Below are 26,584 nucleotides of genomic sequence, written 5' to 3' on the forward strand. Positions count from 1 at the left end.
CTCATTTTCTGCTGTTTCACAGCACACGTTCTTTATTTTTGAAATTGGCTACGAACTTTCCTATTGGAATACATTATGTAAGCTGGCGATCTTTCTCCTTAAAAAATGAATTATCGGTTTTTCACACTAATTTAGAACGTGTATGGCTGTGTAAATTTGTACTTGGCCAATTTAATGAATTAGTTTTCATTTTAGGTGTCCTTGGTACTTTAAGAAAATAGAATCATGAAGAAACAGTGTCCTTTTAAAATACTAAAACTAAATTAAAAATTATAAATGTTTTATTCTAAGAAGCTGTTGGTTTCTTTACTGTAAGCTTAATTAGTATTTTGAATTTCTTATATGCCTGACGACATAAAATATACTGCTAAAAAAAATATCGTAATATTTTTCCAGAGGGAACGGGGCAAGTACTACCTGGACTTTTGTTTTACCGGGATTTGAATGAGAATATCTTTCAGTTTCCTCTTCTGATTCTTTCGCTCAATGTCATATTGGTTCCTGGTGAGGGGGAGGGGGTCATCAGGCATCTTCCTGGTGGTACTCATCTATTAATCCACTGTTCATCTAACGTATTTTTTATGACTATGAAAGTCGGATTCGGCCCTTTGGGCTTGTAATAGAATTTCTTTTAAATAAATATCTCATCTTGCTAACGCAATGAAAACAATGTAACAAACCTGATGTGCTTTAATGAAGTATAAAAAGGAAACGATTCATATGTAGCCCTTTTCTTTTTTACTGTATTGTAATCAACAAAATTTATCTTGCAAAAAAGATTCCATTCAAGGCCAGCAACAAGTCTTTACAGCGAGTGAAGGTCATCGAAAGAAGACGAAACTGAAAAAGCGGTTTTAACCAGTCATATTCTGAAAGTTGTGAGCAAGGAGCAAAGGCATAAACTATAGTTTAACTCCAGCGGTTCATGAAGGAAGATTAAAAAGAGATAATCTAAGAAGATTAGAAAGTTTATCAATACTCTCTTGCTCAAAAGATTCGGTAGAAGGATAAGTTTTACTTCTTGGTGCTGTTAAGAATAGACAAGCACCAGTTACTAAATTAACTGTCATTATAAGAACCGTCAAACTAAACAAAGAGGTTAATTTTGATGCTAAAAACTATGATAGGGGACCTCACTTTAAATGCAATTCAACTTCAAAAAATTGAAATTACTGAATTGCTTTGAAAGAGTGGAGCTGATGTTTATAAATTGTTGAACATCCTTTAAATTTTGGATCCTTATGAAAATAGTGTAAAAGATCCATAATTTAAAAGATCCTCAACAATATTTTACTCCAGACTTTAATGTCCTGCCCTAGCCAAGCATATTTTTTGTGCTTTCCTGGCAGGAATGTTATCTAAGTTATGTATTTTGTTATTAAATATAAATAAATGAAACTGAAACTTCATGATGCTGTTAATAACAAGCATGTTGATGTTAATTCTACAGATCATGACGGTACAAGTCTAATCTATGAAGCCTATATCCCCATCTATTGTGGACCTTTATGTAAATCGTGTAAAAGATCCACAATTTAAAGGATGCTCAACAATTTGTAAACGTTTTGTCTCAGGTGCAAGATGAATTAAACTTGTACCATCATCATCTGTAGCATTAACACAAGCTCAATGTTTTAAAAATAACTCACTAATTTCAATTTCCTGACGTTGAATCGCATTGTGAAGTAGAGTTCCCCTGTATTAAGTTCTATCATAAATATTAGCACCCTTGTTTAGAATGATTTTGATAGTTTAGATCGTTTATAGTTTTCTATATCACTATTCATATCAATTGTAACAGCGAAGTGAATAGGAGTATCAGAAGGCTTTTTGTTTCTACTTTTCTGAAGGATCAGGAGGCTTTTCTTTTCTACTTATCTGAAGGATCAGAAGGCTTTTCTTTTCTACTTTTCTGAAGGATCAGAAGGCTTTTCTTTTTTACTCTTCTGAAGGATCAGAAGGCTTTTCTTTTCTACTTTTCTGAAGGGTCAGAAGGTTTTTCTTTTCTACTTTTCTGAAGGATCAGAATGCTTTTCTTTTCTACTTTTCTGAAGGATCAGAAGGCTTTTCTTTTCTTCTTTTCTGAAGGATCAGAAGGCTTCTCTTTTCTACTTTTCTGAAGGATCAGAAGGCTTTTCTTTTCTACTTTCCTGAAAGATCAAAAGGCTTTTCTTTTCTACTTTTCTGAAGGATCAGGAGGCTTTTCTTTAAAAAAAAAGCCGTTTTTTTAAGTAATTTAGCAACTGGTACATGTCTGTTTTTAGCAGCATCAAGAAGTAAAGCTTATCCTTCTCCCGAATCTTTTGACGAGAGGGTTCGAGAGTATTGATTAACTCTCTAGTTCTTTCTAATCTTCCTTCATTATTCACCAGAATTAAACTGTTGCTTATATGCCGATTGGCTAGTATAAGTATTTCAGGCCTTGTCCTCAATTTTAAAGGTATTGACTGTCTAAAACTGCTTCTTTAGCTTCATCTTCGTTCGATGATCCTCACTCGCGCTAGATTAATGCTAGTGCCCTTGAACGGAATTTTCGTTTCAAGATAAATTTTTTTAATTATCATCTGGAAAAAAGAAAAACGACTATATACAAAACTTTTCTTTTCTATAGCTTGTTTTAACAAATCACTTTGAAACCTGAATTAGCTCAACTTTTAATAATTATCTACAGCAATATATATTCAAGTTGGTATGATTAAGTATAATTTGTAATTTGTCTTGTTATTAAAGCATGTTTCTGAAAGGATAGTTCTTCCTCTGCTTCGGACAAACCTAAACTTTATTGCAATTTAAGGCCTACTATAAAACTTGATATCACTTAATAATAATAATAACTTGTTTATAATCCGCTACAAAACAACATAACACAAGTGGAGTACTAATAAAAAGTAACAAAAAGAAATTTAAACTTAAATCAATAATCAAACTAATATCATCTTAATAATCAAATTAAGAGTGTTGCAATACATATTTTGAACATAAGTGTGCATATTATGTCTTGTATTATTTGACACACGTATTTTTGTGCCATAACATCATAAAAAAATACTAACCAGTTTTATAGGAAATAAACAATTTATCAGAATGGAGTTATTTATGAGTTTTTTCTAAAGATCCTCCAGGGCCTTTGATGGGGTCTAGGGCGTCGAAATGACGTTTCTGTTGTTTGGTCTTTTTTGTAGAGACAGGTAAAATAACATGGCCTGTCCCCAAATCTTGAAGCAACACAAACCAAACTCCAACCCCGTATTACCAAATAGGCATCAATTTTTCTTGTAATTTTTTCGTCATTGTTTTGCCCTTTGATTCCATTCTATTATGAAGCATAGGACACTTATTCTGAACAGAATTTATAGAACTCCAGTCTGCTAGTTTTTAAGCAATCTATTAGCTTACCGATGTAATCTTTTAAGTTGACAAACGAAAAAATGACCCGCCAATGTAATTCATTTGAAAGAAATGGTTAAACAGTAAGAAAACATTGATTAAGGTTTATTAAAATTAACTTCGACTTATAAACTTAAGTATAACCTCAACTTATTTCTAAAAGGCTTGGTTTTGCCAAATATTTGACATTTACCAAAAGTCAAGCCTAAACACCACAAGAACTGCAGAATTCCTTGAGATTTCTCTTCCCAAGGCTTCTAGTAGACTCGAATCATCCACCTGATGTAATTTATTGTTTTTAACTGTTATCTCGTCAAATTGAATAGGAGTATAATTCTGTGAACCAAGATTAGAATATGAAAAGCAACATTGATGACAGTGGTGAAATATGGTTCTGAAACATGGGCAATCCAAAAAACTGAGGAATATTTGCTAGATGTTCTCCAGAGAAGTAGCCTACGGATTTTTTTGGGTACCTGACCGACTGACCGTATTTCAAGCAGTAAACCGCACTTGTTGTGTTGTTTGGGGTTTGACGCGTTCGACCAATCGGTCATATGCGTTCGTATCACTCGATTATTCTGTGCCCTCTGTAATCACTAGCCTTCTGTAAACCGCACTTTAATATGGTTCAACCGTTTTCTATAGGGCTGCAATGAGAGAAAAATATAGATGGCAAGAACACTCTGCGGATGAAAGCTGACAAATTGCCAAAGATCGTCCTTGTCGATCAACCATCTGGGGCCAAACGTAAAGCAGGTCGTCACCGAGTGGAAAGGGTAGATACCGCGAGGAAGGACTTAATGGAAATTGGAACTTCTTGGGAGAGTGAAAAGACAGAGGGTTTAAATAGATTGTGATGGAAGAGGAGCGTGTGTGACTGTTTTTTCCAACTTTTTTATTCAAAATATTATGCCTATTTTTCTATATTTCATTTTTTTAATTAGTCAACTTGTATAAGAGATCATAATTTAGTTTTTGTCTGCTGTCTGGCCACGTCCTAAATAATCACTGGCTCCCCACCCCCTTCTGAAGAATACAAATTGCCAGTTTTAGAAAGAAATTTCAAAAAAAAAATTCAAAAAAAAAATATCTTTCTCATACGGATGGCAAACGATCAGCTCGGTATAGTTCTTCAATTTGTACTGCTGTCTTCGATTTGACTTTCCAGCAAAATTATAGTAGAAAATTAAAGCAATGAATTTGAAAGTATTCACTATAGAGCATTTATTTTTCTAAAATGTAGTCTTTTTTAAAATTCTGTTCAGCATCATAGAAATACACTGCTCCGCATCTAAACTGACTATCTCATGTGAAAGCCTGGTAAAATTATTAATTTGTCGAAAAGCCCATTAGTTCTGCATTACGTACGTGTCTTTTGGTTAGTTCAATATCCCCCTTCACATAACCTAAAATTTTCAAATTAATAATCTAAGCTGTTTCTGAGTTATTGCTGCTACGCCCTTTTGACAGCCTGTATTTACATAGCCTTGTTGGACTCTTATCAAAATGGCGTTGGGAAAAAAGGTGGGCAGTTAAAAAATTCGTGATCACTAGTTAAGCAAGATCTGTAGCTTGATGGAGGTTTCCACAAATCCAGGCACAATTGAGATAAGTGCTGGCTAAAGTTCGCCCAAAAAATTGGCACAAGACCTGCCATCATGGGAGACCTTTATTCAGAAGCTTTGTTCGGATACCGTATGAGGCGGAATCGCTTGGTCCTGATGCAAGTACATAGTGAGTTTTGATCTAGTTTAACATCCCCTTCAAATTTCACCTTAATACTCTTATCCTCGGAGATAGTTGTAGCAGCAGTAGTAGTACCAGAAGTAGCAGTAATAGCTGTATTCACAGTAGTAGTAGGAGTATCATGTACATTATGGCTTTTGGTTAATTCAACACTCCTTCAAAATATCCCAAAAGCTCCAACTTAGTATCCTAAATCGTCCCTGAGATGTTGCCAATAAGCCTTTTTGATAACTTGCATGCATATAGCGTGTCTTGATTTATTTCTACATCCGCCTCAGCATTTGTCTGAAAATTTCACTTTTATAGCCTTAGACTTAGTATGAGTAGTACTAGTGGTGGAAGCAGTAGTAGTAGTTGTGTTATGCACATGGCGACTTTTGGTTAGTTCAACATTCCACTCAACATGTCCTGAAAATTTCAACTTAATGCTCCGTGCTGTTCCTGAGGTATTGCTGAAACGTCCCTTTGAAATCTTACTGACTCACAGTGTCTTTTTATTTGTTCAACATTTCCCTCGACATTCCATGAAAGTTCTTTCATAACCCCCTTAGTCTCAGTACTAGTAGTAGCAGTAGTAGTATTCACATAGTGCCTTTTGGCACTATTTGGATGCTACTGCTAATGTTGTTACAACTACTAATGCTAAAAAATTAAAGTAATTAACGAATAAATAAATAAAAAGTAATAATAGGAAAAAAGTAAAAAAAAAAACCCTGCTATTATAAAACTTAATTGGGCCAAACACCACTCCCCTGATCAAAGCCATATCCAGGATTTTGTGTGTGTGTGGGGGGGGGGCGATGGATTTTTTCCAACATTTTTGCTCGGGGGGGGGGTACAAAAAGACTGCAAAATGCATGAAAAATTGTTAAATTTCATTTTTATTAATTTTTTACGAGTTGAGCAAAATTCCAGGGGGGGGGGGTGTGGATTCGAACCTGGTACCAAAAACAGAGCGAAGTTTTGAGCTACGATATAGTTTACAAGTAAACTACTATTCTCTCAATGCTCAATGCTAAAGTGCTTTCCATATTTTTTTTTTTTATTTTTTTTAAGAAAACTGGCGTAGTGGGATAGTAAACTACGCGAGTGTTAGCTAGAAGTCATTGAGGTCCTTCAAGGTTGTATAGATTCACTGTGGAGTCTTCCATTTTCCCAAAGAAAGAATAGCCAACAAAGGTGATTCATTTGGAGGTTGCTGCTTGCTTTGTCGAAATGCATTGCAACCTCCATAATTTCGAAATGAATTGGTTTGGCCTTCTATAGGACGTCACTTGCTCACTAGAGGTCCACAAACAAATCCAAAACTTGAATTCATGTTTTGCTTCAGCTTCATTCAGTGCAAGCGATGATCGAACCATCAACTGTCATAATGTTTTCAACTTCAAACAGCTGGACAAATTTATCACAAAATAAATTTAGTAGCACATCATCACAAGCCCCTGAAGCTGATTTTGAACCACCTTCATATGGCTAAATGTACTTTTTAAGTCCCGATGAAGCTATTGAAGAACGCCTTGCACATCCTTTTAATTATGGGATCCCTCGTAACCCAATGGATCTCTTGGAAGAAATATTATGAGACACAAGCAATTATGCCAAAGGTTACATGAAAATGCGAGAAGTGGAGAATAATTTAAATCAACCTGCTGTCACTGCATCAAAGTTATGAATGTTGAAATGAGTGTTGTTGTAAATAAGAATGTGTTATATCCAATTGGGTTGGGGTATTTATATGAAAAATGCATTATTTGGATTTCCCTCAGTAATCAAACAACATTCACAGGACGAAGACAAAAGATTTAGCATCGTCCGTTATCATTATCGCCATCTATCCCGCTTCAAAAGAGATGAACATGACATCTGTTTACGGATGATAAGTGTGCGAGTCATTCGTAAACGAACAAGGAGAATCTGGAACGGAAGGACAAGTATATGAAAAAATGCATCCATTGCATTTTCATTGCATTTTTGCCAATCTACAGTGGCAGGCCATTACCAGAAAACTCGGTTACATTTAAAACAAATGGCAGAGTGGTACATATCCGTGAAGTGTACCAGGCGCCATCTTATACACGAGGAAAAATAGAAGTTGATCCGAAAATTGGTCCAAATGAACAAAACCAGATATTCTTCTGAAAGTAAAATTGACGAACATGGTGCTTAATTGTCTTGATTTGTCTATTTTTTTTTTTTATTCCGCCCCCCCCCCCTCCAGCCCTCCAAGTACATTCTTGCAAGCCTTCCTGTCAACTAGTGTTTAATAGACACTAGTTTGGTACGCAGTTTGTTAGTCAGCTACGATGCGAGATCAAATAACGATGAAAAGTACCGGACATACAGGTGAATTCACTTTAAAAGTAAGTTCTGAAAGGAAACGAATTTTATGTCGGCAACCGAATTTCATGTCTGTCCAATGAAAAAAAAATATCTTCGTATGAGACAATTTCGGCTCGTTTCTGTAATGGATCAAAGACCAGCGAAAACTTGTAAGAGTGGAAACAGCGTCGAAGTTCTGTATAGCAATATTTAGTTTTGTGATCAACAAGTTGTCAAACCCCGAATGCAAATTTTAGTAGAAACTTTGGACCTTTTGTAAATAATATAGCCTTTATATTTAGTTACGAATTGTGTCTATAGCCTACTTATTGTGCGTTTAGCATTTATTGGGCAATGTTTATTTCCGCTTTTTTTTAATGAAAATACAAAAAAAAAGGTTATATGGAGAGGGGAATTTATTCAATTGAAAAAATAAAACCCCCAAAAATTGTTTCCACAATCCATGGGGGAGGGGAGCAACTACTTTAGAACATTTTAAACTCATAAGCCTAAGATGCCGAAAATTTAGATTTCTCCACACATTGGAGATGATTTATAGCTTTAACGGGCGGGGTGTAATGGGGCAAGGACTTCTATGGTGGAAGGGTAATTTCCGCGGATTGGATGTCGGGTATAGATAGTTGAGTGGATGCCATTTCGTGAACCTTCTACCGCAAGCACTTCATTACAATGCGACAGGAGATAAAAAGTTTACAAAAAATTAGCCTATTCCATAAAAGTTAGAAAAAATGTAAATAGTATACAAATATGTCGCTTTATTTCATCGCAAGTTACTAACAATATAGCCAAATAACAAAACAAGCATTAGCATAAAAAATAGACTTCCATTTACATTTTGCATAAATTTGATCAAAAGAATCACATTACGTAGAAATAAAAATATACAATAAGATTGGAAAGATACATAGAAACACAAGCAACAATACAGCACAGGAATTACCATCCAATCCGTCTATGTTTTGGGTGAAAATTTTAGGTAGTATTTATTTTACCTTAAAGAAAACTGAAGCCTACATAGTAGGGTTTTCAAGATTCTATTTGGCTTCAAAATTTGGAGAAAAAGAAGCAAATATATTGCAACTTCTTAGTTCTGTTTTTGTGCAGAATTATTTCTAGAATTCTCTAAATCTGAGCAATCGGAAAAATTATCAGGACATTTTTAATACGGTTAGTATTTACAAATCTAGTTGGTATGCAAAGCAGTGCCGTCAGTTCATAAAAATTTAGAGGCTAACAATAATGTATTTTTCAACATTTAGCAGGGTAGGGGCACAAATTTATCTTTTCAATTTGTTCAATAAAATACCCAAAAAGGTCCTTTTCCAATGAAAATACCCCGCAAAAAGGTATTTTTCAAAATCTGAGGGGGGGGGACGGGGGAATAAAACTCTAAGGAGGCGCATGCCGTACCCTTTCTCCAACGAAATGACGTCACGGATGCATAGAGTCAACCCTCAAGAGGATTAAAATAGTTTTGTACCACATTGAAGGAATGAAACTCCGAAAAAAGTGTATCTCATTCCAGAATGGGAATAATGACTGTGCGTTTCAATTTTGTACGTCAAATTCTTCAAGGACTAAAATACCCTTCAGAGGTCTGATTCGGCCCCTGCTCCCTCCCCTCCCTTTTTACATAAATGAAGCATGCTAAATTCACATCCCCTCGTTTAGAAAGAAATCCTTGTAAAACCCTTGGACGATGACGAATCCACTTTTTCTTCTTTTCTTTGGGACGCATTAGTCTGTTTAAAAAGTAAACAACCTACATGAAAGAGTTATCACCCAACAGCCATAGTGATCATCTACAAATAAAAATGGGATAGGCCTACTGCAATAAAAAACTCATCCTACATACTTTACTCTTCAACAATATTTTAACAATATACGACGTTTGAACCATACACTCTGATAATCTAAATTAGACTAAGTTGTATTGATGGTAAGGAAGGGATGGTAAATACTGTTCAAACTTTCTACTAGCTAGAATTAAAATATAAAAAATGATTGCCTGAATCTTTGGATTAAAATGCCAATTTAATGTTTCGCACGAGGATATTATCAATAGCATAAAAACAAGGAAAATATCAAGTATATCCCAATGAAAATCCTGGTAAAATGCCAACCAGCGCAGCTACTGTGTAGGCACATCGCACGAGGAGGGGCAATTAAGTTGTCCAGGGGGTGAAGCAAATGATACGTGTTTACATATCTTTATCTTTCAGACGCGCAAGTATTGTCACAGGTCTGTTTTTAGATTCCAATATCATATCTTTGGTGTATTTTAGTGACATTTCTTTTTGCCAAGTTAAATCTGACTTTGTGCACATGACAGAGGTAAGTCTTAGCTGTAGCTTTATATCAGCAATATTCTTCTTTGCGACGCCCCCTCCCTGTCCCTATTTTGGGGCACTTGTAACCGCTAATGGAAGTTAGATTACGTTTTTATTCTTTTGAACCCCCTCTCCCCCCCCCCCCGTAAACATATACTATATTTACCTACTAATGGGATTATCATAATTTGGCCATCTTTTTGTTTGAAAAGTCAATATTAGATTCTACCCCTCTTCACTATTTTGAAAGCCTTCTAACATTACATTAACGATGTATTTTTTTTGTTGAAAACAGGAAACGCAATATGTAAAAAACTTCGTCCGTTACAAAGGAAGTCATACATTAACTTAACTCCCAACGTTGGTGGAATCATGTTGGAAAAACCGAAAAATAATAGAATTTCTTGTGAACTGAAATAAAAGAATTTACTGGTCATTAGACGGAGTACTTTTTGCTTAACAAATATAGTTCTCTTTGCGTTTTAATTGAACTGCAAACTCTTTCTGCTTATCATTTAAGAAAAATATCCATAAAAACTAAAAGCTGAAATATCAAATAGCACGGACTAATATATCCCTTTTGCAGAGTTATAGTTAACATATCAAATCCTTGCAATAAGGAATAGATGACCAGAATTGTTACAAAAAAACTATATACATTTGTCCTATCAAATTTTAATACTGAATAGATTTGGTTCAGCCCATTCCTATTATCCATTCCATAAACGGCATTTCTTTAGATATGAGAAATTTTAATCACCTTCTGAAAATAAAGTCTTAGTCAACACTGTCTTATTTTTAATGGCTGGTTCAATTTATTAATGTTCAAAATTTTCCCAACCTTGATTAAGAAAATGATTAGAAAATTAAGGGAACAAGCCTTAGAAAAAATACAATTCAAAGAAGTCTCTTCCCTGTTAACAATTACTGATAAGGATAATTGATATTTCCATATGGTCTTTCATTAATAATATGACAGATTTTTTGGTGAAAATTATAAATTCTATTGCCCAGATGACTAATTTTGGCGCCAAATTAAGTTTGAAGCAAAAATTAACAACTAACTAATACCGTCTGATCTAGATTTTTGTCTAGATTTAAGCCTCATTCGGTTTGATTTAATATTAAATTTTGATCTTTGTCATGTTTGACGGCTTCAGAAACTTTTAAGTTGTTAACTTGATTGAATAATGACAGAAACACATAAAACGTTGATGTCAATGTTGACGTCATTTTCATCAACATGGCCAAGCTCAAATCGAACGTAGGCTCAACAATTGCACTAAAGCTAATTTCGCCTTTAACGTATAAAAAAGAGGAAGAAAATCACTTATTCAAATATTAAAAACATATGCGACTAGTAAGACATTAATCAACTTGAAATTATAGAAAGCAAAGAAACACGAATAGCCAAGGCGAACACTTTAGGAGATCACAAAAAGTAGCCTGTACAATGAGGCGATACTGGCAGTGATTTAGCCTATTTGGTCCAGTATAGGCTATGAAAAACAGTAAGAGTACGCCTGAGCCTTGCCAGGTTTGCATACCAAACATATTAAAAGAAACTCGCTCTGCGCCCTGCGCCCCTCTGTCTGCGCCCCCTGCAAATTTTATACCACAGTCTTGCACATCCTCAGAATATCCTATCAGGTTTTCCTTTAAATGCTACTTTAAATTGGTGCAATACTTGGTGAAACAATTCCTAAAATAACCAGAAGAGTCGATTCGTGCACAGTGGCTCTACAGAGAAATTCAACCGAATCTTCGAAATTGAATAGAAAATTCGAAATTCGAGGAAATTTCAAAGTTCGCACAGAAAACGGAACTTCAAGTCCCAAGGAGAAGTTTTGAAAAGTATTTTTGTTTGGAAGACTCGGTTTAAGCTTTTTTAATGTAAGTTTTATGCAAGTTCATATAAATTTAATGTAAATTTATTTTTGGAATTTTTTTTAATCCTATTTGGTGCAATAAAATCTATAAAATGCGGTGCAAAATCGTGGTTATCATTATTTTTTCACAATAAAAAAAAGGTTAGAGAACACCAAGAGCACCATAGACCGGGCATGATCGGGAATTACCTTATCAATCTCTATAATAAAGCTATTTTCTCAAGAATTCAGGAACAATAAAAAAAAGACAAAAAAAACATAACAAATACTAGGGGGCGAATTACATGGGCATTAATTTGGGTTTTAATTGAGGTTTAATTTGTATAGGTTGAGTGAAAGTTTTGGAATAAGATGTCAGAATTAAGCATCATTCAGTGGTTTAGCATAGATAGCGTAGCCAAAGACATGGAGGATTAAGGCATCCCCTTCCCTAAGTTTAAAAAACAACATGCCTAACCAAATATTCATCTTTTCTATCTGAAATGGTATCAAACAATGTTTAGGATAATACAATAACGCATAGAGTATTGTTAGAATTATTATTGGAAGACGCCAATTATGACCGAATATTCGCCGTTTCTTATGTTCTTTCTTGTGGAGAACCGAAAAAGGGCCCAGTGCGTTAAAAAAACGCCAATTTTCGTTTAAATTGAAAACGGGCCAATATGTACTTTGAAAAAACTTTAATTCGATCCAGGTATCATCGTTTGGAATATTACTTTTTACGACGAATATAAAACTGGCCCAGACGTACGCTTCTGTTTTATCCGAATCAGAAGCAAATAAAACACATAGCAAAGGTGCAAAAAATGCGGAGTCTTTAAATAGCACAATGAACACTTCGATTCACAAAAAAACTGTAGAAAAACTAAGTTGCAAATGTTTTTCACAGCGAATTACGTTCTTATAGATGGCATTGGAGCACCTTTTTCCGCAATTTCAAATAAAAGGCACCAATTTGCTGTAGTTTAATCCACAAGACCGAAAGTTGCAGGAGAACCTTAAAAAATAACTCGAATAAAACAAATAAGCATAAACATAACAATAAATGTTAGTATGATTCAAAATAATCACCTCAGAAGTCAAATCAAGTAACTGCGTTTTAGATTATTTTTAGCTGATCACTCAAAGAGTTTTTTTACTTACTTAAGTTAAGTTTATGTTAAGGAATGGCAACGTCGAACCATTATGAACTTTTTACATTCATAAGAAAAGTCTCTCATTAAGATCATTAAAATGACAAAAAGCATATTGGCTGAGTGGTTAAAAGATGAGTAATTTGATTCTTCTGGGTAGGGAGTAGGGAGGGGGGAAGAGGGTTGTTTTGCATTCGATGGTTTGTTATGGTAAAGGTTAGTAGAGAGGTGGGGTGGCAGGGAAAAAGGGTGGTGGGACAGGTGCGGATCTATGATTATTTTTTTATGGGGGGGGGGGGGCGCAAAATAGGTTGATCCTATAAACTTACGTTAGGAGCAAGTTTAACTGACGTAAATTTGCGTTAATTAAGTAAATTACACTACTTTAGATTATGTTCGGGGGGCGCGCGCCCCCTCGCCCCTGGATCCGCCACTGTGGTGGGATGGCATAAGGTAAGGTGATAGAATGTTGTGGGATGTGCGCGACCTGGAGTATATATAGTAAAAAGTGTTTTTCTGTTACTGAACAAAGAAACCTAAGTAGAATTAATTCACAAAGATTCAAGGGATGAGAGGTTTTGCATTTAAGGAGGGGACAATTTTTGTTTTTATTTTTACAATAAAAATACTATAAAAGGCATTTTCAATGAAAATGCCCCCCCCCCAAAAAAAATTCAAAATCTAGTTGGGGGGGGGGGGGTCTGACACGGGGAAAATATTTTTTCTTTAAAACAAATCCAACCCACGCACGGATTTAAGAGTAAAACTGATTAAATTAAAATGCAATCGAAAAATATTTTCTGCAGAGCTGTGTGAAAATTGGCTAATATGCAAAAATTGATTAATACGAAAGAATCGGCCAGACATCCAGCCAATCTCCCTAAAGATGAATTCGATAGAAATTTGGCCAGGGGCAGGGGGAAGGAACTCTTTTCCAATCGATGAAAAATGATGAAAATGAATTAAAGTCCTTCGAATATGGTTTTGTTTCCAATAAAATGAAAATGACTTGCTTATAAATAGAAGCTAGGATAAAGGAGGTCAGTAAATGCAGGTCTGGTTCTGAACATGAAGTTTTCCTTATCTTTCTTTTTCCCGGGGAGAAGGGTATTTTGCTCCTGGTTTTGACGTGGCGAGTCAACAATGCCCAAATTAACACGGTGAAAAATGTCAGAGTTATTGAACACAAAAGCACATATCCTACCTAAACACAGATGGCTTTACGGTAAAGTAGAGTAACTGGTGGATTTTCACTATTATGACGCTTTAGATGTAGAGCTAAATGATCCGAACGGCTAAACGTACGTTCACAGTGGACACATTTGAACGGGCGGGCACCAGTATGTTTTCTATAGTGACGAGTTAACTCATCCGACCTGGCGAATTGCCAAACACAGCCTTCCCAGGAGCATTTATACGGTTTTTCACCTGAAAAAGAATAACATTAGTCATGCTCAGAAGAGCCTTCACATAGGAGAAACGGGAAGATTCTACATACCCGATGTTGTTCCTAAGAACCCCACCCCCTTTGAATTAAAAATTTTAACCTCGAAATAAGTTTTTAGAAGTATTTGATTTGCCATGGGAATTTGGAGATAGAATGAGCCCTGTAAATTTGCCAAGAAGCAAGGATATATGTTTCTTCTCCAGCTCCAGTCCAGATACCTATTTACAAGCAAATTTAGGCTATCATAACTAAATACAATTATGTAACACTTTATTTAGCCCATATGAAATCAACTGCTTTTTCGAAAGTGTGTGTGTGTGGGGGGGGGGAGAGTGGGGGGTTAAACAGGAGGAAAGACAAAAAAGCGACTGTTTTTTTTCTCAGCCTTAATACTTGTTTTTTTTGCGCTTTCAAACTTAGTAATTTGAAATAATTGTTCTCGACCTATATTGATGGATTTTGTTTTTTTTAAATTGGCTTGTTCCGTCTACATTCAACAAAATAATCAGATTATATACAAGACATAGTAAAACTTTGAAAAGCTTAGAAAAAAAAGGTTACATCCCCTCTGAACCACTTTTGAATCCTACGAAGGCTACAGTAAAAAAAATAAACAACAATTAATTACTAGATTTAAGATAGTAAATTTTGACGTTTATGTCTTTTTATTAATAGCTTCACTTACTTTGGTAATATTATTAGTAGAGTTGGTGGGTGCAGTCAATATGTTAAAACTAAAATAGAAAAGAGCCCAAGGTGTTTTTTCACAATTGAAAAAGTTTAGAAGAATAGGAAGATAAGTGTACCCCGAGTGACTGACCATACACCAAACAGAGATCGCTATTGGATTCCCAGGAAATTTCTGAAAACCCTGCGATAGTGTCTTAGTATTCGGGTCTGTTTTCACTCCGGACATGATTCCTCACTTCAGGAAATGTCCTGGTTATGAGAAATCTTCCCATTTCTACAGTCTTGTTTTAATAGATAAGATTTATTGCAAAAGTCTGTGGGCCATAGTAACATAATAATGTCTACAAACAAAGCTCAAGAACAAATACAACCTTAGATAATAAAAATCAAAAAAAAAAAAAAGAACAACAAAATGACAAAAAAGAAACACACCAAGGTTCAACATTTTAACTGGTAAATATCAGTGATACTGAAACCCAAATTCAATGAACCACAACAATCTATTCACTCAAACCTGATTCTCTAAGTTTAGTTCCTAAATGAAGGAACTTGCACAACTGTTTAATAGCACATGTGTTCCTCTCAGCCATTTGCTCAATTAACCAATACTCACTCCCAAACACTCGTCCAAAACATTCATTTCACAACTCAGATAGGTCTTCACACTCGGATACAAAATGGAATAAGTTCTCATTCACACATTGGGCAAAAATAAGGGCCAGCCGCCAGCCTAAACTTCCCCAAAAATTTCCTTCTCTCACCTAAATTCAAACTATCCCCTTTTACCAACAACAAATTCTTCGAATCCTCTTTATTTAACCCAAATTTAAAATAAGCCTCCTCACCCCAACCGTCTTTAGCTTGGGAGTAAAACCTCAAAGACATAGATTGGTCCTTATGAACTTGCCACTCTTGGATTTCTTGGTCATTTAGGGTCATATAAATCCTTGAAAAGATTATATACACTTTTGATAATTTGTTAATGACGAGTAAATATAATTTTTTGGAAGAAACCATTTTAAGATTCCAAAGGAATTCTCAAGGTCGATGTAATGCAAAACATGGAGCTTTTAACTAGATTATGATTCATAATGACATTCGCGAAATTGATGTACCAGCAAGCCTGAGAATCGACAAAGGAATCTGCAAACGTTGCCAAATCCCACACAAGAAAGGACTATGTAGCCTTGACGAGATATATTCTTTTTATCAATAGTCCTAAACATAGATGCATACAGGTCGGATTCATAAGGTAGAGGTAGGGGAGGAAAAATAAGCAGATAAATGAATTTTTTTCTGGGGGTGGTAACATACAAAAGATTTTCATGTCACTTTTTTCTGTTTCCAGGAGACAATATATAGTCGTAAGTCGTATATAGGAATAAAAAAATTCCCCCTTTCGCCTTCTGTTTCAAACTTGAGTGCTCAATACGTAGCTAATGACAATAAGATTCTGTTATGAAGTATAAGTTCATACCGGTCGAGGCTTGTAGGAAAAGGGGGAGGGTTCATAAGATATTTTTTCAGGGGGGGGGGGTCACGATGAATGATTTTTAGGCCAAATTTTTCACTTGGAAGATTGAACCGACTATTGGACCGATATTAAGGAACTCCCGTGGTTTCACAAAACATTTCAACGTTTCAGTTTAACTCCAATAAAGATACAGCCCGTTGCGCTCCGGAAAAGACGCCCCAAGGATCACGTATTGCCAGATATGTAAGTTTACATAATTCATGCCTTGATTTAACCTCTCTCACCTGCCGTTTTTCCAATATCTATGCCTCATGTCTTGCCTCTGGTTTAAAGTAATTTCAACAATCTTGAAATACCTTTTCAAGTTAAAATACCTATAAAAATACTTCGTCATCGTCAGTTCTTTAAAGGCCCCCTTGCAATACGGCAAGATTAGCTGTGTTTATAAAAGCATACCATATATTAAATGCCTAACCTAACCTAGGCACCTCCCCCCCCCTAAACACTAAAAAACAACAGTTTAAATATTGTAAATTCAATGAGAAACCACGCTCTTCGATATATTTAGATATCAATTACCCGCTTTACGGGTCTCCATCACTGCCTTCCTTCGACAATATATAGCGCTGTGTACCATTAATCGCAACTGTGCTGTTGTCCCCCCAAAATTTTAAGGTCTATATGGGTCCTTATAAGGCTCTTAAAGGTTGCCAAAACTATTTATTAAAAAACGAGAAAAAAAGTGTTTTCACAATTCCAAGTTTTGCACACCGCACCCTGGTTCAGGAAGGTAAAATATTCATTGCAACTTCTTATTAAGTTATTATAACAGGAAACATGATATTAATAGAATGGCGGAAAGAGTTTTGTTTTACAATATGTGCCAAACTAGAATGCTTAGCGCAACCCTATCACACACGCACACGTTTTACACCGGCTGTTAAAACAAACAATTGACTTCCTCAGCTCTTTCCAACCGCAGAATTCTTTCGTCAGATATGTCTGGAAGACATCTGCCCCGATAAACGAAAGGAAGGGAAATAGTCTGGATAAATCCCTTCCATGTTCCTAATTTTGGTCCTACTCAGGCACGAGGGGGCTTAGATGTATGTACAGCTGAAATTAAATCTGAAAGAATAAGAGTGATTTGATCGTAGGAGAAATGCCAGGACTTACATACTTTTAACATAGCTTATCCACACACGCTGGGGATTAGTGAAGGAGATTTCATGCCCCATACAGATGTTCTTGAATCATTGAGAAAGTTTTTATAGCTGCCCTTTTAGCAAAAAGCCCCGAAATTACGGTTTATATATTTTTTTTCGCGTCTCGAGATGTGCTCAATCCCAGGAACCCCACAAATCAGGTGTTTTTCGGGGGGGGGGGCAATAGTAAAAAAACGAGTTTCATTTGTTATTTTGAATGATAAGAAATTTAGGTTTCGAGATGGGCCTGAACCTCAAGCCCTGTCCCCCTCCACGTGCATATCTGCCAGATCCCCTCAGTATGCCAAATCCTTACGAAGATTCTAATACTCCTTCAACAATGGTGGTGGAAAATATTGAACTATAAGAAATAGAAAATTTCAGCTGGAAAACACTTTTTTTCAAGTTTTGTTTAAATTGGGAGTCAACTCACAAGAAAATTCTCTGATATTTCCAAAAATTTTGGCTGTAAGCACAGATGATTAGTAGCATTAAATATAACATATGTGCAATCTCTAAGCACATTTTGCACAGCAGAGGAAAAGAGTAATAACCAGTTGCCTCTCAAACAACTATCAAGGACCTCTCCAGTCCCCTTTTGTGTGTAAGCTAGGATTATTGAATTCAAAAAACTAAATTTCTCTTCAGCTATTGGCCCATGCGAGGAAGATATTTTAAGTCTTTCCGGAATCTGGATAGTACATGCCTATGCAGAAGACCATGGTGCCACCAATATAGTCATGCTTACAGGATTTTATTTCAGGGAGAAAATTCGAGGAGTCAAAATTTATTAAAATAGAACAAAACGGACGAAATGTACAAAAATTACATGAAATGAGTAAAATGGGAAAATTATAGGATAGAATCATAAAAACATGAGCTTTCAGAGGCATGGGACCACAATTATCTGCGTACATGCCGGTGTCAGTGATGGATCTAAGAGTTCTTTTTTAGAAAGGAGGGGATAATGGTTAAAATTTCAAATAACTTTGTCAAAACAAATTCGCATGAGACTGAATAAAACTACACAAAACAAAACGTCTGTGTCAAACAGGGGGGGGGGAGGATGTATTGTGAGGGTACCGACTATTATGTTAAAAAGGAGCATAAAATAAGGAATCTAATGTTACCATTTTTATTTTATCTTAGTTTGTATATAGCCAGGGGCTACATACGGGACCATCAAGGGGAGGGGGAAGTGTTACGAACACGACTGTAACCACAAAAAAAGAACATAAAATTAACAATCTAATAATGTATCACTTTTTGTTCTAGGATGTCTCCTTCTGTAGAGCTACTATTTTGGAACTTTAACATTTTACAGAACTTGAAGATTCGTAGGGGCGGTTCTGGCCTCTCTTGTACCCAAAGCAAAATCTTGATTAGCACCCCTCCCCATCATGTCTCCCAAAAATTTTCAGGCCAAATATTAACAAAATGTTTATTTATTAACAACATTTTTCATTTATTTAAACATGACTTTTTTTCATTTATTTCTTACTTTATATGGGAAAAGATGAAAATTTCGGGTTCAATTTGATTATGCTTACTGCTTTATTTTTATGAAAATAAAATTTAAAAAAATACAAAATGATTATGAATGTTAGATTATTTATTTGAAAGTTTCCGCCCCTAAAATTTCTACGCCCAGGGCAATAGCCCCTTCTGCTCCTCGCCAAAAACCACCTCTAAACATTCGCAGAAACATATTACTGGATATATACATGACCACCCCCTCCCCTCACTGGGTTGATGGACTCGATGTTGCTGTCTAGTTCAAAAATTGCCTGAAACTCTCCATAGCAGTCGGAGTAGTTTTGAATCTTAAGGACACCCTAGACGGCCAGTCATTTTGATCAAAAGCTTCCGTCAATCAATTGATTAAAGCATGATTGACGGTCTAGGAACCTGTTTGACGCTTGACTCAAGCGTTGATAGTGATTGATAAAAAGTTTGAATGACTAAATCGGTTCCTAGACGACCAATCATGCTTTAATCAATTGATTGACGGAAAGTTTTGATCAAAACGATTGACCGTCTAGGGTGTTCTTTAATCCCATTTGGAGAAAGAACGACTTGAACTAGATCCTCAATTACTCAAAATCATTCCGTAAAGAAAGAGCGGAAAGACCTCGCTTCAAATAAACTAGTGTTACTATAGATTTTTCAATTAATGCCCGTCTCAGAGGAAGTTTGATTTAGTCACGGTACATTTATCTGAGTCATTAATTCACCATGACTGCCATTGTCTTTTGAATTCGAATTTATAGGCCTAGTAAGAACTATCAAGAATTTAAAAGATGCAATTTTGCAAAAGGCACAGCGGCAAATCTTAAAGACATTTCACTTAGGTATATTCGTGGAAGGGCGGATCCAGGGAGCTGGAGGGAACCCAGACCCCAAAGATTTTTCTGGCGCCCTCATTCCATTTTTTTAATCTTTTTTTAAATAGGCTTGTCAATTTGGTCAATTATTGGCACCCTTGCGAAGGGGAAGGGGGTTGCTAGTAAGCTAGCTAGCATAGCCTTACGTTTTGTAATCATAAGCGGTTTTCACACCACGCATGTAACTTTTATGCTAAGTGGTTAAGTTACGTTAAGTATAAACTTTCACACTTCAACGAGTCGTTTCATACGAAGCTGATCCATGTAAAAATCCATGAAAGCATTATAATCATCGTAAGAAATCGTTGGGAAATTGTTAAAAAATTAAGAATGTGGAATAGAGATGGAGATTCAAACTCTGACCATCTGTGAAAGACTTTCTATGAAAGGTTTATTTTCAAAATTTATTAATAGCTCAAACCGATGCTTCATTTTGTAGCTACTATGTTGACTATTTCATAACTTAACATAAGCTTACGTAACGTAAAATAAAACTCGAGTTTGGCACTGCCTACATTACTGAGAAAATTTGCTCGGCAAGGTTACATAACTTTAGGTGAAGTCCTACGTTATATTAGCCTGAAAGGTTCAACGACGCAGTGCGAAAGAACCATTAGGAACACATTTTGTCCATAATGCCGGCAGTACCCGACCAATTCCAGTTCCAAACTACCCGTTCCAATTCTTGTCACTAGGACATTTGCTAGAAAGGGCTGTTGGACCTTAACGCAACTTGGTGGTTAGAGGAGCTAACGTAATGCCTTTTTGGGGATCAGGTTCTAATGGGATCTTTGTGGAAGAGTTTGGAGTAACTTGGCGAAAAATAATTTAAGATTAAGGTGATCGTCCTAGTGCTGCCTTTCTAGGATCCGTATGGGATCCTACCTTTATGGAGGAAGAGGCCCCTGCATTGTCGTTATCAAGACATAGCCGGAAGGTAAATAAAACTTAACGAGAAGGAACAATTAGCATTCTACTTATTTTTGTTGTTTGTTTTTTTTTCTTTTTTTTTGGGGGGGGGGCAATTCTAGCAGTATTTGAATTATAATCATTAGGGTATCTACCTATATAATGGGAGGGGGTCAGGAACGTATCCAGGATTTTTTCCGGGGGGGGGGGCACAAAATAATTTTTTTTGGGGGGGGGTACAAAAAAACTTCAAAAACGCATAAAAATGTGTTTATATTCATTTTTATTTCGCTTTTACGGATCGGAAAAGCATTTGAAGGGGGGGTCAAATCCCCTAGCCCGCTCCCGGATACGGCCTTGGAGGGATCCGATTAATGCTTCTCATAAACACAGTTATCAGAAGAGAGCATTAGAGACCAACTAAAGCAGGTGGGAACTAAGAGCTAGGCTGGCTCAAACGTCTTTTTGTGGTCTCCAAGTGATTCGACCAGATAAAGGGGGGGGTAAAAACATTTTTATCAGCCTAATCACTAGACGGACTGATGGAATTCATTCAGCAATACCTGGTAAACAGCTGTAGTTATGGCATCAGGAGTCTGTAGTGGATAGGGTCACTGAATGGGGAAGTTTACATATTGTGATTCACATCCAAATGAATGGCGTCTGCTGTCTCAATTGATTCGGTAGGGACCAGCAGCTAGCAATTTTTGTGTACCTTTAGAGTTGAAATCCAAACCGATGGACATTATAACTTGTGTTGTTCCTTAACTGCGGCCTATTAGTCGCAGTTGCTGCAACACTTCACGGGGCATTTGCATCAAAGGCCTATTTATGTCTCCCAGTCATACAGACCATAGGGTTTGTAGAGAACTGTAATTTTGATTACTGGTATTTCTGGGGAATTTTCTTGCATTATGGCATTTATTATGGGTAACAAAATTCCATTCGATTATTAATGGACAAAAGAAAAAAAAAGATTTACAAGAAAATGCCAAAAAGCTATTAATGTTAACATAAACAACGAGCAAAATACAAGCAGAGACAAGTTACCACCGCTAAATATAGAGCAACCACCCTAAGAGCATCAAAGACTGAAATTTATGGTTTATTTACATGTCCCAGAATTAGCCCAGAAGATCGGTGAAAACCACAGAGAAGCTAAATCCAAACGTTGGCAAGAATTGAAAAAAAGTGAAATGGCAGCGATACGAGGTTGCTGTTAATTTACGACTCTGGTTCACATGCACTACTATTAGAAAGCCTATTTAAGGTTTGGCACCGCAGTAGTACAGCTACATATTAACACATACAGCTTTCAAACTAAAGATGGAGGGGGAGCAGGGCATTTAAAGAGCTGTAGCTAAAAAATATAAATTTAGTCACATTAGCCTTTTGACTTGTCAACATTCCCCAGATTTTAAAGGGCTGCCTTGACCCTATCGGGATACCCGCAAGACCGGAGACCATACGGTCAACTCTATTCCCGCTTGAGCAGTGGCAGCCCTGAAGGAAATTATAGCCTAGTAAACGACACAGCATTCGCACGGGATTCTAATTAATGTGATGGAGGAAGAGGGTTCGTAGCTGCGTTGGCCTCAGGCGGCTAGGTGCTGCGGTAAGTTGTCAGAAGTAGTAGTAATTTAAGCAAAAGAAAAATGAGAAAACAGATTTTAAGAGTAAAAGGGTTAAAAGAAGAAGATTAAGGGGTGAACGTTGTATCGAACTAACAAAAGTAAAATAAAAGCGAGAAAATCAAATACCTAACAAGCACTTTTTCAAATTCATCTTATCAAGTATAAAACCTCCTATTGACTTTGTGATTGGAAGAGAGTTCCAATAAAAAAAGATCAAGTGGTGAAATGCATGCTACGTCTTTTTTTCGAGACAGCAAAATGCCGACAGCCACACTTTTTGGGTATCATACTATTCTTCAAGAGAGGAGTGAGGGGGAGGGGGTAGCTGCAGTCTCTAAATTTTTTACAGTTCCTTCGGATTAGCATTAAGGGAATTCCTGGCAGTACTCGTCGGATAAACGTATAATTAATAGCGCATAGGCCATAATTATTAATTAACTTTACATGGGATACTTGTGGTATCCTCAGCTACATACATCATAGACTAATAGAAGAATTCTTATAAACAGCCTTTACAATTGTATCATCAAGCGCCAAAACTCGACCCATATATGGAAATGTCTGTCAGTGATTAAACTGAACAAATCGGCCCACACATGTGTGTGAATCATCCAAATGCACCACTACATTTTTGGCAAGTTTTACAAATAACATCAAAATAAACCGGTTCCCGTAAAGAGTTATGTGCTCCCTAAATTGGTAATAAAGAACGAAATCCTTTTCAGTGCAATTATTTCATGACTTTAATGCGAACAATGCAAATCCAATGGTAGTGAAGAGAGACGTAACTTGAATGGTGAAATTTATATATGGTTGAATTCCGGCATGTAACCAGCAGAAGAGGGGAAGGGATTGATCCCCTACGTTAACGCCCCTCTCAAATGCCAAGATTTTTACAATTTGTGACATAAATTATTACATATTTGATTATTTTTGGCGCCTTTTTTTAGGAATTACGACCCTTCCCAATTACATTTCTTCCTGTGTGGCTTAATATATTCTAAATTAAATACAAAATCTTTCGTGAAGCCAATTTCACCACAGTGAATAAATGTACAGGTCATTGTAGTAGCTCTAGCTATTGGAAGCACGCAACTTCCCAATATCTATCTTCTGCAGTTGCATTTTTTGGGTTGTAGCCCACACTGCAACCTAAATTTCCTCGAACACTCCGAAATTATGAATCAAACACTCCCCTAAAACACACACCTTTTGATAATCAATTTTGTATTCAGCAGAAATGAGTTCTGAAAAAAAAATCTGAAATATAAAATGCTTCGATTAGGAATAAAAAAAAAAAAACTGTTAACCTTGCGGCATACATTCTGCAACAAAAAAGAAAATAAGAAATCAAAGTTCACACTCTGTTCATTTGAGGTTTGGACCCAGGAATACGCCCCGCAGCCCCAGCTCCCCGACGACCCTACACATGCAAGGATGCTCAGGTAGGTTTCATGTTTTAAGAGCCGTTTCATGTTTCCATATAAATTGCATCTGATTCACCTGTTTTTTCGCTACTTTGATCTCTGGGGGCCCATACGGGAAGAGGGGGGTCTACTGATCTTTTCTTCGTTCAGAAACAGACAAATTCACTAGCAAATATAGAAAGTTAGAAAAAACAAAAAAAGAAGAAAATATCGGATTCTAGGCCACAGGGCCGTATCAACATAAGCTCCAAGGACTTTATAAATTAACTGCTTTCAAATTTAGTGTTTTTGCCACAAACTGTAACAAGTGAGCAGGGGCGGATCAGTAAGGGGTGGTTTTAGAGGCAAGCGCCACCCCAGAAGGTCAAAAGTAGCACTAAATATAGGGTTGGAAAGGGGAAAAATACCGATGGGTGAGTCAAAATTTTCATCCCTCCCCCTTAGACATTAATACTGTATTAATTACTTAAGAGAATCAAGAGTCAATCTGCAACGATTACTGACAATGTATTTGTTCGTTCAATTTATTTGAATCGAAGTTTTTCCGATCGGATCATGTTTCCTGGGTCAGATCATCTTCCACTCTCAGCTACAATTTGTTGTAGTGTTAAACGAATCCAGAAAAAAAAACTAAAATTTCGGCTGACGAAAAACGAAAATCTCCTGAAGTTCTCCGAAAAAGTGAGTATGATAGGCTCTGCCGCTCCCTTTGCATCTGTTCTTTGATTTAAGTTTAAAAAAAAATTACGGGGAAATTCTAAACACCGAAATTTATTTTAAGTTCAGAATCTACACATTTTTCAAAGGGGAGAAGAGGGAGTATGTGAATGTAATTTTCTATTTTACATTTTACACTTTTACACTTTCTATTTTACATTTTCTATTTCTATTTTACACTCAAAATATTTTCACAATGCGAGTTGAGCTTTCAAACCTTCAGCACTCATATTAAAAACCTAGTCCTATTGGAAATATAACCTACTGGAAATAGTTAGGATTACCAATAAAACACCAATATTATTTGTCTCTAGAGGGGCTGCAGCATGTACAGCATGCTGACGTCAACATGGGGCTTGGAGACAAGAACATAGCCCGACTGATATGCTGGATTAGCAACACAAAAATTAATATATGCATAGAAGGGTGTGAAATTAATACTGTAAGTAAGATTCTCGTAAGCAAGTAAGGAATAGAAATAACTTTAGATGTGGCTGCAGTCCAGAAGAAAATCCATACCGAAAATATTTAGTAAAGGCCTACCTTCACGCATAAAGAGAACAGGAAAAATTACCCCAAAATTAAAAACCCAAACTTAATACTTGTGACTGAAACTGCTGTTTTTTTTATAGTCACCTGCTTTATTTTACTAATTAGAAAAAAACAAAAACAAATTAGACTCCCACAACAGACCACCTGTGCCAGTTCATAAGGCATTATGCTAAGAAACATTAATTTTAAAGGATAACGGAGAAAGTGAAAATGTGTTCCCTGCATTTTGCATTTGAGAAGAGGTGATACAATGCATTATAAAAAAAAAAAAATAAATAAAAAAAAAAAAAAAAATATCATGATTGTTGAAGAAAGCACCTAAATTTACCAAAGTTGCCAAATTAGAAAATATTGCTTGAGAAAGCACCTAATTTCAAAAATTTGGCATGTAAATTACCTTGATAAGCAAATATTGTTGAACAAAGCACCTAAAATTGCCAAATTACTAAATATTGCTTGAGCACCTAAAATTTCCAAGTTTGACATCTAAATTGCCTTGGTAGGCAAATAATATTGAAGAAAGCACATAAATTTACCAAAGTTGCCGAATTATTAAATACTACTGAGAAAGCACCTAAAATTTTCCAAAGTTGGCATCTAAATTGCCTTAATAGGCAAATATTGCTCCCGTATACACCCAGATGGCAAATTTAAGTTCCGGCAAAGCTAAACTTGATCCTGATGTTCCGAGTCTACTAATGAACATAAACGATTTTCACAGTAAACCCATACACATATTAATTTGTAATAGACTACAACCAGCATGTTTTCGCAAGCTCCTTGCATTTTTTTCATTAATGCCACTAGCAACGGTTTCCTAAGATATTTGAAGGGAGGCAAAACAGCAAGGGCCCAATTTGCTACGGGGCAGGGGGAGTGCCCCATGACCCCAGTTTGCCCTCCCCTCCCCCAAAACCCAGTTTGACTCCCAGCTGAAATTTATTTCTTCAAAAACATCTTGTCATAACTAGGATAAGCCTGCATAATTCAAGCATCCAGAGAAACGGGGCAGTTTCCTTCAGTATACTTTTGCATTCATGGTACTATATGGCTTATTTTTCAGTTTTCAGTGCCATTTCCACTTTATTTGGAAAAATTGGCCAAAACTTTGCTCCCCCTCCCCCAGATTTTGACGAAATTACGCCACTACAAAACAGGTTATTTAGGCTTGCTTTACTATTAATCTTGATTGCCACTATTCTTGCAAGCAGTTTATCTGCCCGCGCGTTTCAACATTTTTTGCTAAATATCTGGTAATCTATTCAGGTAGTAAATCTATGAGCAATCCAAGTAGTTATTAGTTAAATAATAAAT

General features: G+C 36.1%; 1 protein-coding gene across 2 annotated transcripts in view; it reads right to left on the reverse strand.

Annotated features, from left to right (window-relative positions):
• Nucleotides 1–10,112: 10,112 nt before the first annotated feature.
• Nucleotides 10,113–26,584, reverse strand: part of LOC148947839 (uncharacterized) — a 71,559-nt gene continuing 55,087 nt past the window's right edge. For both annotated transcript variants that reach the window (XM_089095481.1, XM_089095480.1), the window contains 2 exons: nucleotides 14,036–14,259; nucleotides 10,113–12,695 (listed from right to left, as the gene is read on the reverse strand). In XM_089095481.1, the coding sequence (XP_088951607.1) occupies nucleotides 14,036–14,259 (224 nt within the window). In that variant the 3' untranslated portion in view covers nucleotides 10,113–12,695. The remainder of the gene's footprint in view (nucleotides 12,696–14,035; nucleotides 14,260–26,584) is intronic.

This window comes from Artemia sp. Qi Xiang Cuo, chromosome 10, assembly GCF_049724085.1.
Source record: "Artemia sp. Qi Xiang Cuo chromosome 10, ASM4972408v1, whole genome shotgun sequence".
NCBI classification, from domain to species: domain Eukaryota; kingdom Metazoa; phylum Arthropoda; class Branchiopoda; order Anostraca; family Artemiidae; genus Artemia; species Artemia sp. Qi Xiang Cuo.